A 13,187-nucleotide genomic window follows, 5' to 3' on the forward strand; every position below is an offset into this window, starting at 1 on the left:
TTCTCTGGGTGTGATGTGAGGATCACTTAAATGAATGGAATGAGCTAGTCAATTATCTTATTTCACCTTGGTCCATTCCCCAATGCAGCAATTAATGGCTTTTCCTTCCCATGAGAAAACTGCTGGTTGGGTGACATGATGAACTTGAGCAAAAATGTCTGGTCTACGAAAAGAGAAGCGACTTTAATCCTTGTAGGGCCTGATGCGAAAGGCCTTTATAACTCAATGGAAGCCACCCCACTGAGTACAACATCATTTGTGTCATGCCCTGTGTTCATAAACCTGATGCTGGAAACTTTATGGCCATTGCTGAAAATATCAATGTAAATGTTTCACCAGTTGCCATGGAGTTCTTGCTAGACCGGAGCTAATTATGGTGCAGAGGATGCTTCCCTCATAGGGTCATCAATTGTGTTTGATGCAGAAAACTCTCAGAGCAATCAGATTAGTAGAAGAGCCCTGGGCAGATTCCTAGGTATGGATAAAATACCAAATCTGACTAATTATAGTGAGACTGTTGGCGGGATTGAGGAATGAAGGGTGTTGCCCAATATTAGTGAGGTCATGGACCTTCACCTGTCAAAAACTCAATGTCATTTCTGCATGATCAGGGCGAGATAATCCCAGTACAGATGAGGATGATGATAGTAGAACCTAGCTCCTGTATAGCCATAGATTTCAGAGTGCTTTACAAAGCAGATAAACGACGTTATCCTAATTTTTCACATGGGGAAACTGAGGCACATGGAAATGAATTGACTGGCCCAAGATCACCCAGGAAATAAGTGGCAGACCTGGAAGTAATTTTCAGCTCTCTTAAATCTCAATTTACCACTTACCACTATGGACACCTGCAATGCACAGTGCAGTAAAGGCAGTAGACCAGCTCTGTAAACGGGCTATTTTCCACTCCGTGTTAGGTCTGATTCCGTTGTCAGTTGCTGAGTGTAAATCTGGAATAAATCTGTTTAGTTCAGGGGAGTGACCCCAGATTTAGGCCAATGTAACTGAGAGCAGAATTTGGCTGAATCTTTTCAAATCCAGTCTCTTCTCCTTTGACACACTCAGAAATTGTCAGAAGGCTTTTTCAGGGTGTGTATTTGCATGTGTGTTTTTGTTTGTGTATCTTAGTGTAAGTGCTTGAAGGTGTGGATGTGTGTGTGGGGGGTGCTTGTATGATTGTATGTCTGTGATTGTGTCTGTAAGTGTGATGATGTGTCTCTGTGTTTGTGTGTGTGTGTTTGGAATAGAAACACAGCTGATAGGAGCTCTTAGCAGGGCAATGTCTGACGTACAGAGCAACTCCAGGGTGACTCTTTAAAACTCACTTAGAAATGTCCTTTACCCTCAACTATTTATAATCCAGGGACCGACACTTCTTCCCCGGCCCCTTTCTCTGCGATGCTCCCATGACCGAGTTCTGTGCAGTCTGCGGCGCGCTAGCGACCCATACCCCAATGTGGCCCTCGGGCCAAAAAGTTTGCCCACCCCTGCGCTAGGACCACAAGCAGCATCAAATCAATCACTGCTGAGCGTCATCGTCAAGATCATTTACTTAGTTAATTATTAATAAGCAATGAAGTGTAGACAGAAGCTTTCTCCTGGTTGTGTTTAAAAAACTTGTGTGACATGAACGCTACGTGTTTCTAAACCATCCCCAGGATGTAATATTGAGGGGTAGCAACAAAAACAACAACACAAATATTCCCATTCCCACTGACTTTCAGACAAGTAGCAGCATTCACGCTGAGACACAGATCTCCATTCCCATGACCACTCGTGTTCCCTTTCATATCCCCACCTTCATTCACACACACTGGAGAGAGAGAGAGAGAGAGAGAGAGAGAGAGAGAAAATGTTCTTAGGGAATGTCCCATAGACAGTTACATGGAATGATGCTCAGACAATGACGGTGGGTGGGTGGATGGCTCCATAATGCACCATGGTACTAGGCTCTCAGACTGGCTGGAGACCAGTTCATTGATGAGGCTAATAGAGGTGAGACAATGTACAGGGCAGGGAGTCGAATAAATCTATAAACAGACACAACCCAGCTCTCTGGCATTGACCAACAGGGATTTGGGGAACAGCCTTGTTCCCTTTTATAGCCGCCAGGGTTTGTGTTTTCACCTCTCCTGCTTTCTGTCCCCACACGGGAACTGAGAGGTGAACATGGGACTATTTGGGCTTCTGTTTGGCAGAAAATAATTCCTGTTAACCCATATCAGAGTCTGTGTAAGGGGACTGTTGTTGCTTTAAATTGTACGTGATGATCAGTGGTTCAGGGAAGCGTCCAGTGCAGAGAGTGGGGACATGTTAGCCCCTGCCCTAAGTGACCATGACAAGGTTGGGGGTCGAGCCCCCCCCCAGGAATCCTGGGCCCAACCTTGTCGGGGTTACGAGGTCTCTGCCCCACAGGAGGTGGAAGGGGAGCCCTCGAGGTCAGGCAGGGCTGTGGGTAAAGGCAGTGGGAGCGAGGACTCAGACCGTTTTGCTTGCCCACTTCACCGGCACAGTGTACAGGCCAGGAAAGTTCCCCACACTAGTGGGACCATCCCCCGCTTACATCTGTAATAGAACATCTGGGACCGACTGAATCCCCACCACGCCCAGTGCGGGACACCCCGTTCCCGGTATCTCCACCTCCTGTGGATCTAGATCTCACTGACCAGCTGGGTTCAGTTCCCCCATTTCAAAGGGAGGAAATTACTGTCTCCTGTGAGCTCCCAGCGCGGCCTGTCAGCAGCAAACCAGCTGGGACTTTCTCTGGTAACCGCCACGGGAGGTTTTTGTCTGAGCTCAGCCCGGCTTCCCCTCACTGTGCAGGGTGTGTGTCTGGCACAGTAATACCGGGCGGTGTCCTTGGCTCTCAGGCCGGTCAGTTGCAGATACAGCAGGTTGTTGGAATTGTCCCTGGAGATGGTGAATCGGCCTTTGTCTGTGTCGCTGTAGTATGTGCTGCTCCCACATTTGGAAAGGGGCTGGGGGGGTGGATGAGGAGGTTCTAGGGGAGCAGTTAGCAGGGCCGGTTCTAGGCACCAGAAAACCAAGCACGTGCTTGGGGCGGCCCATTTTCAGGGGCAGCATTCTGGCCAACTTTTTTCTTTTTTCTTTTTTTTTTCTGCTTTGGGCTGCAAAAGCCTAGAGCCGGCCCTGGCAGCAGCAGCACGTTGTGCGCCGGGGGTGCCCTGGGGCTGCTGCGGTTCGCACCGAGGGGGAGCAGTGCCCGCACCTTGTGGCTGGGCCAGGCAGGCTCCAAGCGGGGGACACTTGGGCTGGGGGCCACCCCACGTTGCACACGGAGCCGCCTGCAGGTGCCACAGGGTGGCCACCCCCAAGCTGCCCAGGGACTGCGGCACGGTGGCCAGAAGCAGCAGCAGCAGCAGTGCCATGGGGGGGACACTGCTGTGCAGGGCCCATGTCCCGCTCTCCGGGATTCCGCTCCCTCTGGGGCAGCCAAAAATCTTTTTGTTTGGGGCAGCAAAAAACCAAGAGCCGGCCCTGCCCATGGGTAGGGCATGTTCAAGGATGTTTCGTGCCCTAGAGGAAACTTCCACCTTGCGCCCCCCTCCCCGAGCCCTGTGGCAGCTCTCCGCCCTCCCCAGGCACCCCCCCCACGGCAGCTCCCCCTGGCCTGGGGAGCCGTGCGGCAGCTCCCCGCCCCAGCTCACCTCTGCTCTGCCTCCTCCCCCGATTATGCTGTCACCGCTCCACTTCTCCCCCTCCCAGGATTGTGGCGCCAATCAGCTGTTTGGTGCCGCAAGACTGGGAGGGAGAGAAGCAGAGTGGGGTGGGATGCTCAGGAGAGGAGGTGGAGCAGAGGTGAGCTGGGGCGGGGAGCGGTTCCCCTGCGTGCCGCCCCCCCTTACTTGCTGCAGGAGGCCCTCCCCTCGCCCCCCTGCCCCAGGTCCCTCCGCTGAAATGTCGACAACAACCAGGGCAGCCGAAGATCTGGCCGCCATGGTCGCTGCCACCGAAGGACCTGAAATGCCTCCCCCCAAATGCCAGCGCCTTAGGCGACTGCCTAGGTTGCCTAATGGGTTGCACCAGCCCTGCCTGTGGATCAAGATGTCCTGATGTGATTTCCCAATTTTGGAGTCTGGAGACACAGAGAGCCTGGTCCCCAGGCATGACACCCACCCACAGCGCCAGCTGAGGCCAATGAGAGATACAGGCCCTGAGCATCTTCTGGTGATTAGGGTCAAGGTGTGTCGGGATAAGTGCCCAAAATATGAGGTAGCCCAAACCATCACTCCTGGCTCGGTGAGTCTCTGGGTTGCACTTTTCAGTGCGCAGCACAAGGAAGCAGAGTGTTTAAAATCCCTTGGTGGAAGGGGCTGGGAGAGGGTGGGATGTAGGGGAAAAAGGGGGTTGGCTCCTGAGACCCCACTGTGGGCAATGCCCCGTCTGTCTCATCCCCTAGAGCACAGACTGTGTGTTCCAGTCAGCTGGCACTTTAGAAATTCATTTCCCTTTTTTGTGCCAGTCCCGGATCTGCTCTGTGTCACTGTGTCTCTGGTGCAGTAACAGGTGCCAGTGTCTGCAGCTGTCAGCGAGCGGAGCTGGAGATAAACTTCGTCCTTCCAAGTATCCCTGGTGATGGTGACACGAGGTGTGAGAGCCGAGTTATACTCTGTGGTTCCCCCGTTAACTGTATGTCGGCTAAATCCCATCCATTCCAGCCCTTTCCCGGGGGGCAGGCGCAGGGGGGGCTCTAGCTTCTTTGCCACCCCAAGCATGGCAGTGCACCTGGGGGAGGTCGCCGGTCCCGCGGCTTCGGCATCCCCGACGACGCTGAATTGCCACCGAAGCCAAAGGACTGGTGGACCTCCCGCAGGCAGGCCCCCGAAGTCTGCCTGACTGCCGCCCTCACAGGGACCGTCAGGGCACCCCCAGCAGCTTGCTGCCCCAGGCACGCGCTTGGAGTGCTGCTGCCTGGAGCCATTGCTGGTTGCACACATACAGAACTGGAAATGACTGCCTAGGAAGGAGCACTGCAGAAAGGAATCTGGGGGTCATAGGGGATCACAAGCTTGATATGAGTCAACAATGTAACACTATTTAGAAAAGTGAACATCATTCTGGGTTGTATTAGCAGGAGTGTTGTAAGCAACCCACTTAATTCTCCTGCTCTCCTCCACACTGATTACGCCTCAACTTAAATATTGTGTCCAGTTCTGGGTGCCACATTTCAGGAAAGAGGTGGACAAATTAGAAAAAGTCCAGAGAAGAGCAACAAAAATAATTAAAAGTCTAGAAAACATGACCTATGAGGGAAGATTGAAAACTCTGAGTTTGTTTAGTCCGGAGAAGAGAAGACTGAGGGGGACGTGATAACAGTTTGAAAGTACATAAAAGGAGAAGTACAAGGAGGAAAGTGACAAATTTTTCTCTTTAACCTCTAAGGATAGGACAAGAAGCAATGGACTTAAATTGCATCAAGTGAGGTTTGACATTAGAAAAAACTTCCTAACTATCAGGGTGGTTAAGCACTGGAATAAATTTCCCAGAGAGGTTGTGGAATCTCCCTCACTGAAGATTTTTAAGAGCAGGTTAGACAAACACCTGTCACGTATGGTGTCTAGATAACACTAAATCCTGCCATGAGTGCAGGGGACGGGACTAGATGACTTCTCCAGGTCCCTTCCAATCCCAGGGTTCTATGATTCTACAGATGGATATTGAGCTCGGAAACCTGAGCACGGATTTGTTTTTCACTCTGGTTGTAGATCCAGTTTCCTGTGCCCAGGGCTGGATTGTTTGGGGAAGTGCTGCCCCCACGCGGCGCACGGGAGAAGGGCGGTTCTGCGCCTCGGGTTTTTGTATGAGCCCTGTCGAGATTCCCCCCACTGTGTCTCTCGCACAGTAATAGCGGGCGGTGTCCTCGGGTTTCAGGCCGGTCAGTTGCAGATACAGCAGGTTGCTGGGATTGTCCCTGGAGATGGTGAATCGCCCTTTGACTGCATCAGCGTAGTATGTGCTACTCCCACTGCCACTGCTGATACGGGCGACCCACTCCAGCCCCTTCCCGGGGGCCTGGCGGACCCAGTCCATCCAGTAGCTTCTGAAGGTGAACCCGGAGGCTTTGCAGGAGAGGCGGAGAGAGTCTCCGGGCTTTTTCACATCCCCTCCGGACTCCACCAGCTGCACCTGGGACCGGACACCTGGGAATAACAATTAATTATGGGGAACATGAGTGCCTCGGGCAATAGCACAATAATCCCCCACCTCCCCAATACATCCAGCCCATGGAAAGGGAGAATGTACCTTCCAGACATGCTGCAGTGAGAACGAGATACATCCAAAGCCTCATTGTCCCGGGTGCTGGAGCGGGAAGTTCTCAGGGGACTGGTTGGTCACTGCACAGACCCAGAGGCTGCGGATTGTGTCTCCGGGTGCAGCCTGGGCAGAGAGAGGGGCAGATTTAAACAGGAAACTCTCACCCTCATTTGCATATCCCCCTCCTTATAAGAGACACGCAGCATCTCCTAGCGCGAATTCAGTTTCTTTGTGTGCGGTTGAGGGAAGAGGCGGCACTTTGTCTCTGTGGTACCGCCCTTGTCTCAGTCGGAGACTCCTACTTGACCAGAAGGAGACTAACTGGCATCTTCTTTATCCCTCCACTAGCTCCCACACCTAACCGTGACCTTGAGCACGGGCGACTCCAGGCACCAGTGCTCCAAGCGCCTGCCTGGGGTGCAAGCTGGGGGTGTGCTTTGTGGGTTGCTGCTAGGGTGGCAGATAGGGTGCCTTCGGGGGCTTGACTGCGGAGAGTCTGCTGGTCCTGTGGCTTCAGCGGACTTCCCACAGTTTACTGAAGCCACGGAATCAGCAGATCCTCCGTGCTTGGGGTGACAAAATGTCTAGAGCTGATCCTGAGGATAAACTCCACTTTCATATATGTCTTAACCGGAAAACTACATGAATACCTTACTTAGAACACCAAATCCTGACTTTACCTAGGATGCAATTCTAACCCCAAATGTACATTCTAATCTGATTTTTCTCCATGCTAAGATGGAGGTTTATTCCTGTTTTTGTAACTTTGAAGCTGAGCCTAGAGAGGAATCATCTGTGTTTTAAATCTATTTATTACCCTGTAAAGTTACTTTCCATCCTGATTTTTGCAGGTGTGATTCTTTTACTTTTTTTTTTTAAATAAAATTCTCCTTTTAAGAACCTGACTGATTTTCAGTGTCCTAAAAACCAAGAGGTTTGATCTGTGCTCACATTGTAACCAATTGGTTGGTAGATTATTCTCAAACCTCCCCAGGAAAGGGGGTGAAGGGGCTTGGGAGAATATTTTGGGGAAATAGGGACTCCAAGTGGTCCATTTCCTGAATTTTTTTGGCTAAACCACTTGGTGGTGGCAGCAATAGCATTCAAGGACAAGGAAAGGATTTGTGCCTTGGGGAAGTTTTTAACCTAAACTGGTAGAAATAAGCTTAGGGGGTCTTTCATGCAGGTCCCCACATCTGTACCCCAGAGTGGGGAGGGAACCCTGACAGAGCCACATTAACCACATTGTCCAATAAAGTTGTGAGGTAACAAAATAAAGCTCTGTTATCAATCACAGCCATTGCAGTGTCACTCATAGACCAATCCGTCACCCTTCAATAGATTTACTGGGGAGAAAATACCTTCCAAAGCCACAGCAATGAAAACTAGGAGACAAGGCTAATTTTTCCTGCTGTTCGAGGCAGGGGTGGCTCTAGGAATTGCGCCGCCCCAAGCAGGGCAGCACGCCGCTGGGGGTGCTCTGGCGGTCACCGGTGGACCTCCTGCTGACGTGCCTGCGGAGGGTCCGCTGGTCCCACGGCTCCAGTGGACCTCCCGCAGGCATGCCTGCGGAGGCTCCACCGAAGCCGCAGGACCAGCAGACTCTCCACAGGCATGCCTGCGGAAGGTCCACTGGAGCCACCTGCCGCCCTCCCGGCGACAGGCAGAGCGCCCCCCACGGCACGCCGCCCCACGCATGCACTTGGCGCGCTGGAGCCGGCCCTGGTTCGAGGGGAAATTTCGCAGGGAATTGGCAGGGGGCTGCAGATTGTCTCCCTGGTGCAGCCTGGGCAGAGAGATAGACAGATTTAAACAGGAGACTCTCACTTTTGTTTGCATATCACCCTGTTTATAAGACACACAACTTCTGTTGTGGAACAAGCTCCATTTTTTTTTAATCTGGGACCAAGAAGGAGCTGGATTTTCCCTCTGTGGTACAACCTCCTGCCCTGTCAGTATCAGAGCACGATTGGCTTTGCACTTCCTACGTCATTCTGAGGAGGTCAAATTCTCATCTCTTTTATCCGAACCCGAACCCTAACCCTAAATTTAAGGATGAACTCTAACCCCAAATTTAATATTTACCTTAATCCTAAAAGGAAATGTAAAACCTAACCTTACCCTAAATCCTTACAGTAGCGCTAAAAGTACCTCTAACTTCAGGGTAAACTCTAACCCATCTTTTGACTATTACCCTTCATTTAATTTTAATTTATACCTTGAACCTAATGGTACATTCTGAACTTTCCCTAACCACCATAGAGGTAATTTCTAACCCTATGTTTTAAAACTCACCCAAACTGAATTGTTCACCTAAATCCTAAAACCTTACTCCAGCTGTAATTCTGAGAGTAAACTATAACTCTAAACATCAAAGCTAAAACACAATGTGTAAACTTAACCCTAACCTCAAACACTTATCTTTAACTCTCCCCTTTAACCCAAATTTATGCCCTTATCTCTACATCCTGTCCGACTAATGCTAATTATTACTCTAAACCACTATTTTAACCCAAAAACGTAGCCCCAGTCTTAACTCTAAACTTTATCCTTCCCTAAGATAAACTCCTAAGCCAGGGATCAGCAACCTTCGGCATGCCACTCGCCAGGATAAGCACCCTGGCTGGCCAGGCCGGTTGGTTTACCTGCCGCATACACCGATTCGGCCAATTGCGGCTCCCACTGGCCTGGGTTCGCTGCTCCAGGCCAATGGGAGCTGCGAGAAGTGGGGGCCAGCACGTCCCTCATCCTGCACCACTTCTCTCAGCCCCCATTGGCCTGGAGCGGTGAACCATGGCCTGTGGGAGCTGCGATCGGCCAAACCTGCGGACACCGCAGGTAAACAAAACGGCCAGGCCCACCAGGATGCTTACCCTGGCGAACCACATGCCAAAGGTTGCTGATCCCTGCTCTGTGCCCTAAATAGTAAATCTAGCTGTAGATGGATAGAATTTAATTCTAAGGTTATTAGCGGTGAGTTACTCTATAGGGCAGAACAAAGAGAGTCAGCTAATATTTTACAGCCTTCCAAGCAATAATGCCAATAGTCCGATTGCAGTGGATAACCTTGTATTTGGGAGAACGATCTGGTTTGGCCGTCAGGTGGGATTTGAAAGTGTTTCTCATGATTCCACAGTTTAGACTGGCATCAGTAGACAGATACTGGGCTAGATGGACCTTTGCTCTGACCCGGTATGGCCATTCTTATGTTCTTATGTTTATGGAAAGCTAGAAGGAGCTCAGGTGCTGGGGAACAGAGACCGGGGCTGGAGCAGACAAACGTCTTGCTGGGTCTAGTTCTCTTTAAGAGCTTGCCATCCCTACTAATGGGACTGACCCCACGGCTCCGGAACAATATGTGGGGTAAGGGTTACTCAGGCTAGGAAGGGTTTGCAGGGCCACTCTCAAAATCCCAATGGAGCTGAAATCAAGAACCTTTCTGAGCGCAGACCTCACTGTTTCCAATCAGGTTTGCCTCTCTGGGCTCCAATCCATGTAGGGTTTAAACGGAAATCGGTACCGTTTCCAAGCTAACCGGTTTGCAATAAACTCAGGCCCTCAGTCCTGAATTTCAGGTGTGCGAGGGGTCAGCACATCTGGGAAGAGGAGAGGCCCAGAGGGGGCTAGCACAGATGTGTCAGCCAATGCAGGGTCCCTTCACTGGGATGTCTTGTAACCACGAATGGTTTGTAATGTCCAGAACGCAGTCAGGCACCTGAGGGGAGAGATCAAACAGCTGGTTTGGAACTCCAGAGTGAAGTTCGACGGACAGTTAGCAGGACTAGCTCTAGGCACCAGCAAACCAAGCAGGTGCATGGGGTGGCACAATTCCAGGGGCAGCATTCTGGGAGATTTTTTGTTTTGTTTTGTTTTTTTGCTCAGGGCAGCAAAAAACCTAGAGCCGGCCCTGGTGCTATGTAATGTGAATCACTTGATTCAGTGTGGATTGAAATAATCTTCTCATATTGTTTCTCTAAAACTGTATTAGCTTTTTAAATTAAATTACTCCTCCCTTTTTTTCCCTCCTGCAGCTGCAAAATGTTTCTAATCTCTGCTCTCCCCTATCAATCTCCAAGTCCCTGCGTCTATGCGGGAAGATTAAGATAGGTGAAAAAAAAAACAAAGACAAAAAAAAAAAAAAAAAAAAAAAAAAAACAAAAACCGCCTTCGCACATCAGGACAGGACATGTTTCTCCAGAAGAGCCTCATGCAGTCCTTCTGCCACTGAAAGAGTTCAGCAAACAGACATGCATAGGAGAGGGCAAATCAATGGCAGGGAGTCTAGGGAAAGCGTTTTTTTATTTTATTTAGTGTTTTTTTTTAAAACCTGAAACATGATTGAGAGGACCCAAAGGGAGAAGTGGGAAGGTCAGGAGGAGGAAGGGAGGAAAAGCACAAAAGAGATGTAGTTGGCAGGACAGGGACAGGATACAAGGAGGAGGAGGAGATGCAAATGCTGAGGCTAATTGGGGGGGGAGCATAACAAGCAAAATGACGATGCTCAGGCATCTGGTGGAGAGCTGCAGGAAAGGCAGCAGCAGGGAGGTCACCAGACACCGACCACTGTGCAGTCCCCTGTTTTTGTTGTTTAACCACCTGCCCTTCTCCCCTTTCCCAAATGATGTTCCAGAGTCCTCCTCACCCCAGTAGATATGCCCTAAGAATGTAAGAATGTTGGGGAGAGGCTAACGGGCACCCCAGCCACTCCCCCCAGGAGGTTGGGGAGGCTTTGCCCAAGCAAAACAGAAAGCTGGCAACCTCAATAACGTTTTGAACCTTGTAGTGTGACCTTGTCCTTTCCTTCCTCCACCCCCCCCCCCCCACCACCCCCCCCCCCCCCGCCGGCCTGGTGCTTCCAGTTCCTCACCCACCCATCCCGGCTACCCCTGTGAGTTTTCCCCCTATTTGTGTGTTGAATTTAATATAAAGAATGCATGGATTTTGAAACACTAATGACTTTATTGCCTCTGCAAAATGGTACTCTAAGGGGGAGGGGTCGTGGGCGGTTGGCTTTCAGGAGAAGTTCGAGGGAACCATAAGGGGGCGGGCGTTTTCATGAAGAAGGAACAAAGATAACTATCACACCATAGCCTGGGCAGTCATGACACTGGTTTTCAAAAGTTCTCTGACTTTGTTGCAGGGCACTCAGCTGTGCTCTTCTAATCACTCAGGTTTCTGGCTCGTGCATAATCGGTGTGCCAAGCGATTTGCCACAACCTCCCATCCTATCAGAAAATGTCTCCCCGCTTACTCTCACAGATAATTGTGGAAGGCACAGAGTAGGCAGCAAATACAATGGGAATTATGGTTTCACTTGGTGTTCTAACCTAGTCTGTAACCTGAGCAGATATGAGCTTTTTAAAATTTCCAAATGCACATTCTACCACCATTCTGCACTTGCTCAAGATGTAGTTGTGAAACTGCTCCGTACTACTGTCCAGGGTGCCTGTGAATGGCTTAGGCTGGGTACCCCAGGATAAATATAGGCATTTTCAACATCCCCAATGGTAATTTTTCTGGTCTGGGAAGTAAGTTCCTTTCCTGCAGCGGTTTCATAACAGACCAGAGTTCCTGAAGATGTGAGCATATCATGTACCTTTCCCGGCCATCCCACGTTGGTGTCAGTGAAACATCCGTTGTGCATCCACCAGTGCTTGCCAGCACCATTGAAAAGTACCCCTTGCGGTTTATGTACTGGCTTGTGCCCTGGTGCTCCAGTGCCAAGATAGGGATATGGGTTCCATTCTACCGCCCCCACCACCTGTTAGGGACTCCCATTGCAGCCCAAAGCCATCCACTTATTGACCTGCACATTTCCCAGAGTGACTGCCCTTCCTTGATCGCCCAGCAGCTCAGTGATAGCTTTTGGTTACTTGGGATCACAGCAGCCCCAACAGTAGATTTGCCCACTCCAAATTGATTTCCCGACAGACCGGTAGCTGTCTGGGATTGAAAGCTTCCGGACAGGGCTATCGCCACTTGCTTCTCCACTGTGAGGGCTGCTCTCATATTGGTATTCTTGCACTTCAGATCAGGGGGAGGAAGAAAGGCTAGTCACAAAGTTCCAATGAAAAGTGCCCTTATGCATGAGAAAGTTTTGCAGGCCACTGGGAATCATCCAGAGACCTGCAACACCTATGCGGTCCAAACAGTCTGTGCTTTGCTCTGTTCCCAGAATCGGCATTCCAAGGAGGAACCCTGCCCCATTACCACCATGATAGTCCAAATTTGCTATGGGACTGTGTTTTGAAGAAGTCTGATGTCCATTTGTTCTCATCCCTATGTGTGATTAGCGCTGTTGTTGCCTCCTTGCCTGCTTTTGCAGGTTCTGCACGTTCTGCAGGATAATGCATGAGGTGTTTTTTTTAAAATGCTCACAACAACAGCGGGGTGATATGAGTGGGCTCCATGGTTGCCATGATATGGCGTCTGCAGGAGGAGCAGAACAGAGTTGCAGCAGAAGCGGATGAGATGACGATGGATGCCACAAGGAATAGATATTTATACAGAACAAGGGAGAGGGACCATGCAAGGGGGATTCTTGGCAGAAGGCGAGCTGAGATGCAGTGGAAGAGGTTTGGAAGAAAACAGTCAGCACCACAAACCATTTCCCGAGGAAGAAAACATGAATCCGGGAGCCCTATCATGAACAGACAACATGGAGAATATTCGCTATCGGATAGCAAAAAAAGCAGGAGAGCAGAGTTAGCACGCGGAAAAGGAAAGCTGGGTGTGGAGGATGATTGGTTAGCAGTCCTACAGGCACCGTCTGCTGAGGAGCAGCACTCCCACAGACACCGAGGGGCGGCTCTAAGTTTTTTGGCCGCCCAAGGCAGTCATGCCCGGGAGGTCGCCCCCGAAGCGCGATGGGAGCAGCGGACCTCCCGTGGGAAATGACTGCAGAGGGT

The 13,187-nt window shown here is 50.6% G+C and overlaps 1 gene segment (V, D, J or C); it reads right to left on the reverse strand.

The window, feature by feature from the left end:
* Positions 1-1,807: 1,807 nt before the first annotated feature.
* LOC123347505 lies at positions 1,808-11,888 on the reverse strand. The segment is given in 4 exon segments: positions 1,808-1,816; positions 5,791-6,164; positions 7,641-7,664; positions 11,876-11,888. Coding segments are annotated over 4 exon segments (420 nt in total).
* Positions 11,889-13,187: the final 1,299 nt, after the last annotated feature.

This window comes from Mauremys mutica, chromosome 13 (assembly GCF_020497125.1).
Source record: "Mauremys mutica isolate MM-2020 ecotype Southern chromosome 13, ASM2049712v1, whole genome shotgun sequence".
NCBI classification, from domain to species: Eukaryota; Metazoa; Chordata; order Testudines; family Geoemydidae; genus Mauremys; species Mauremys mutica.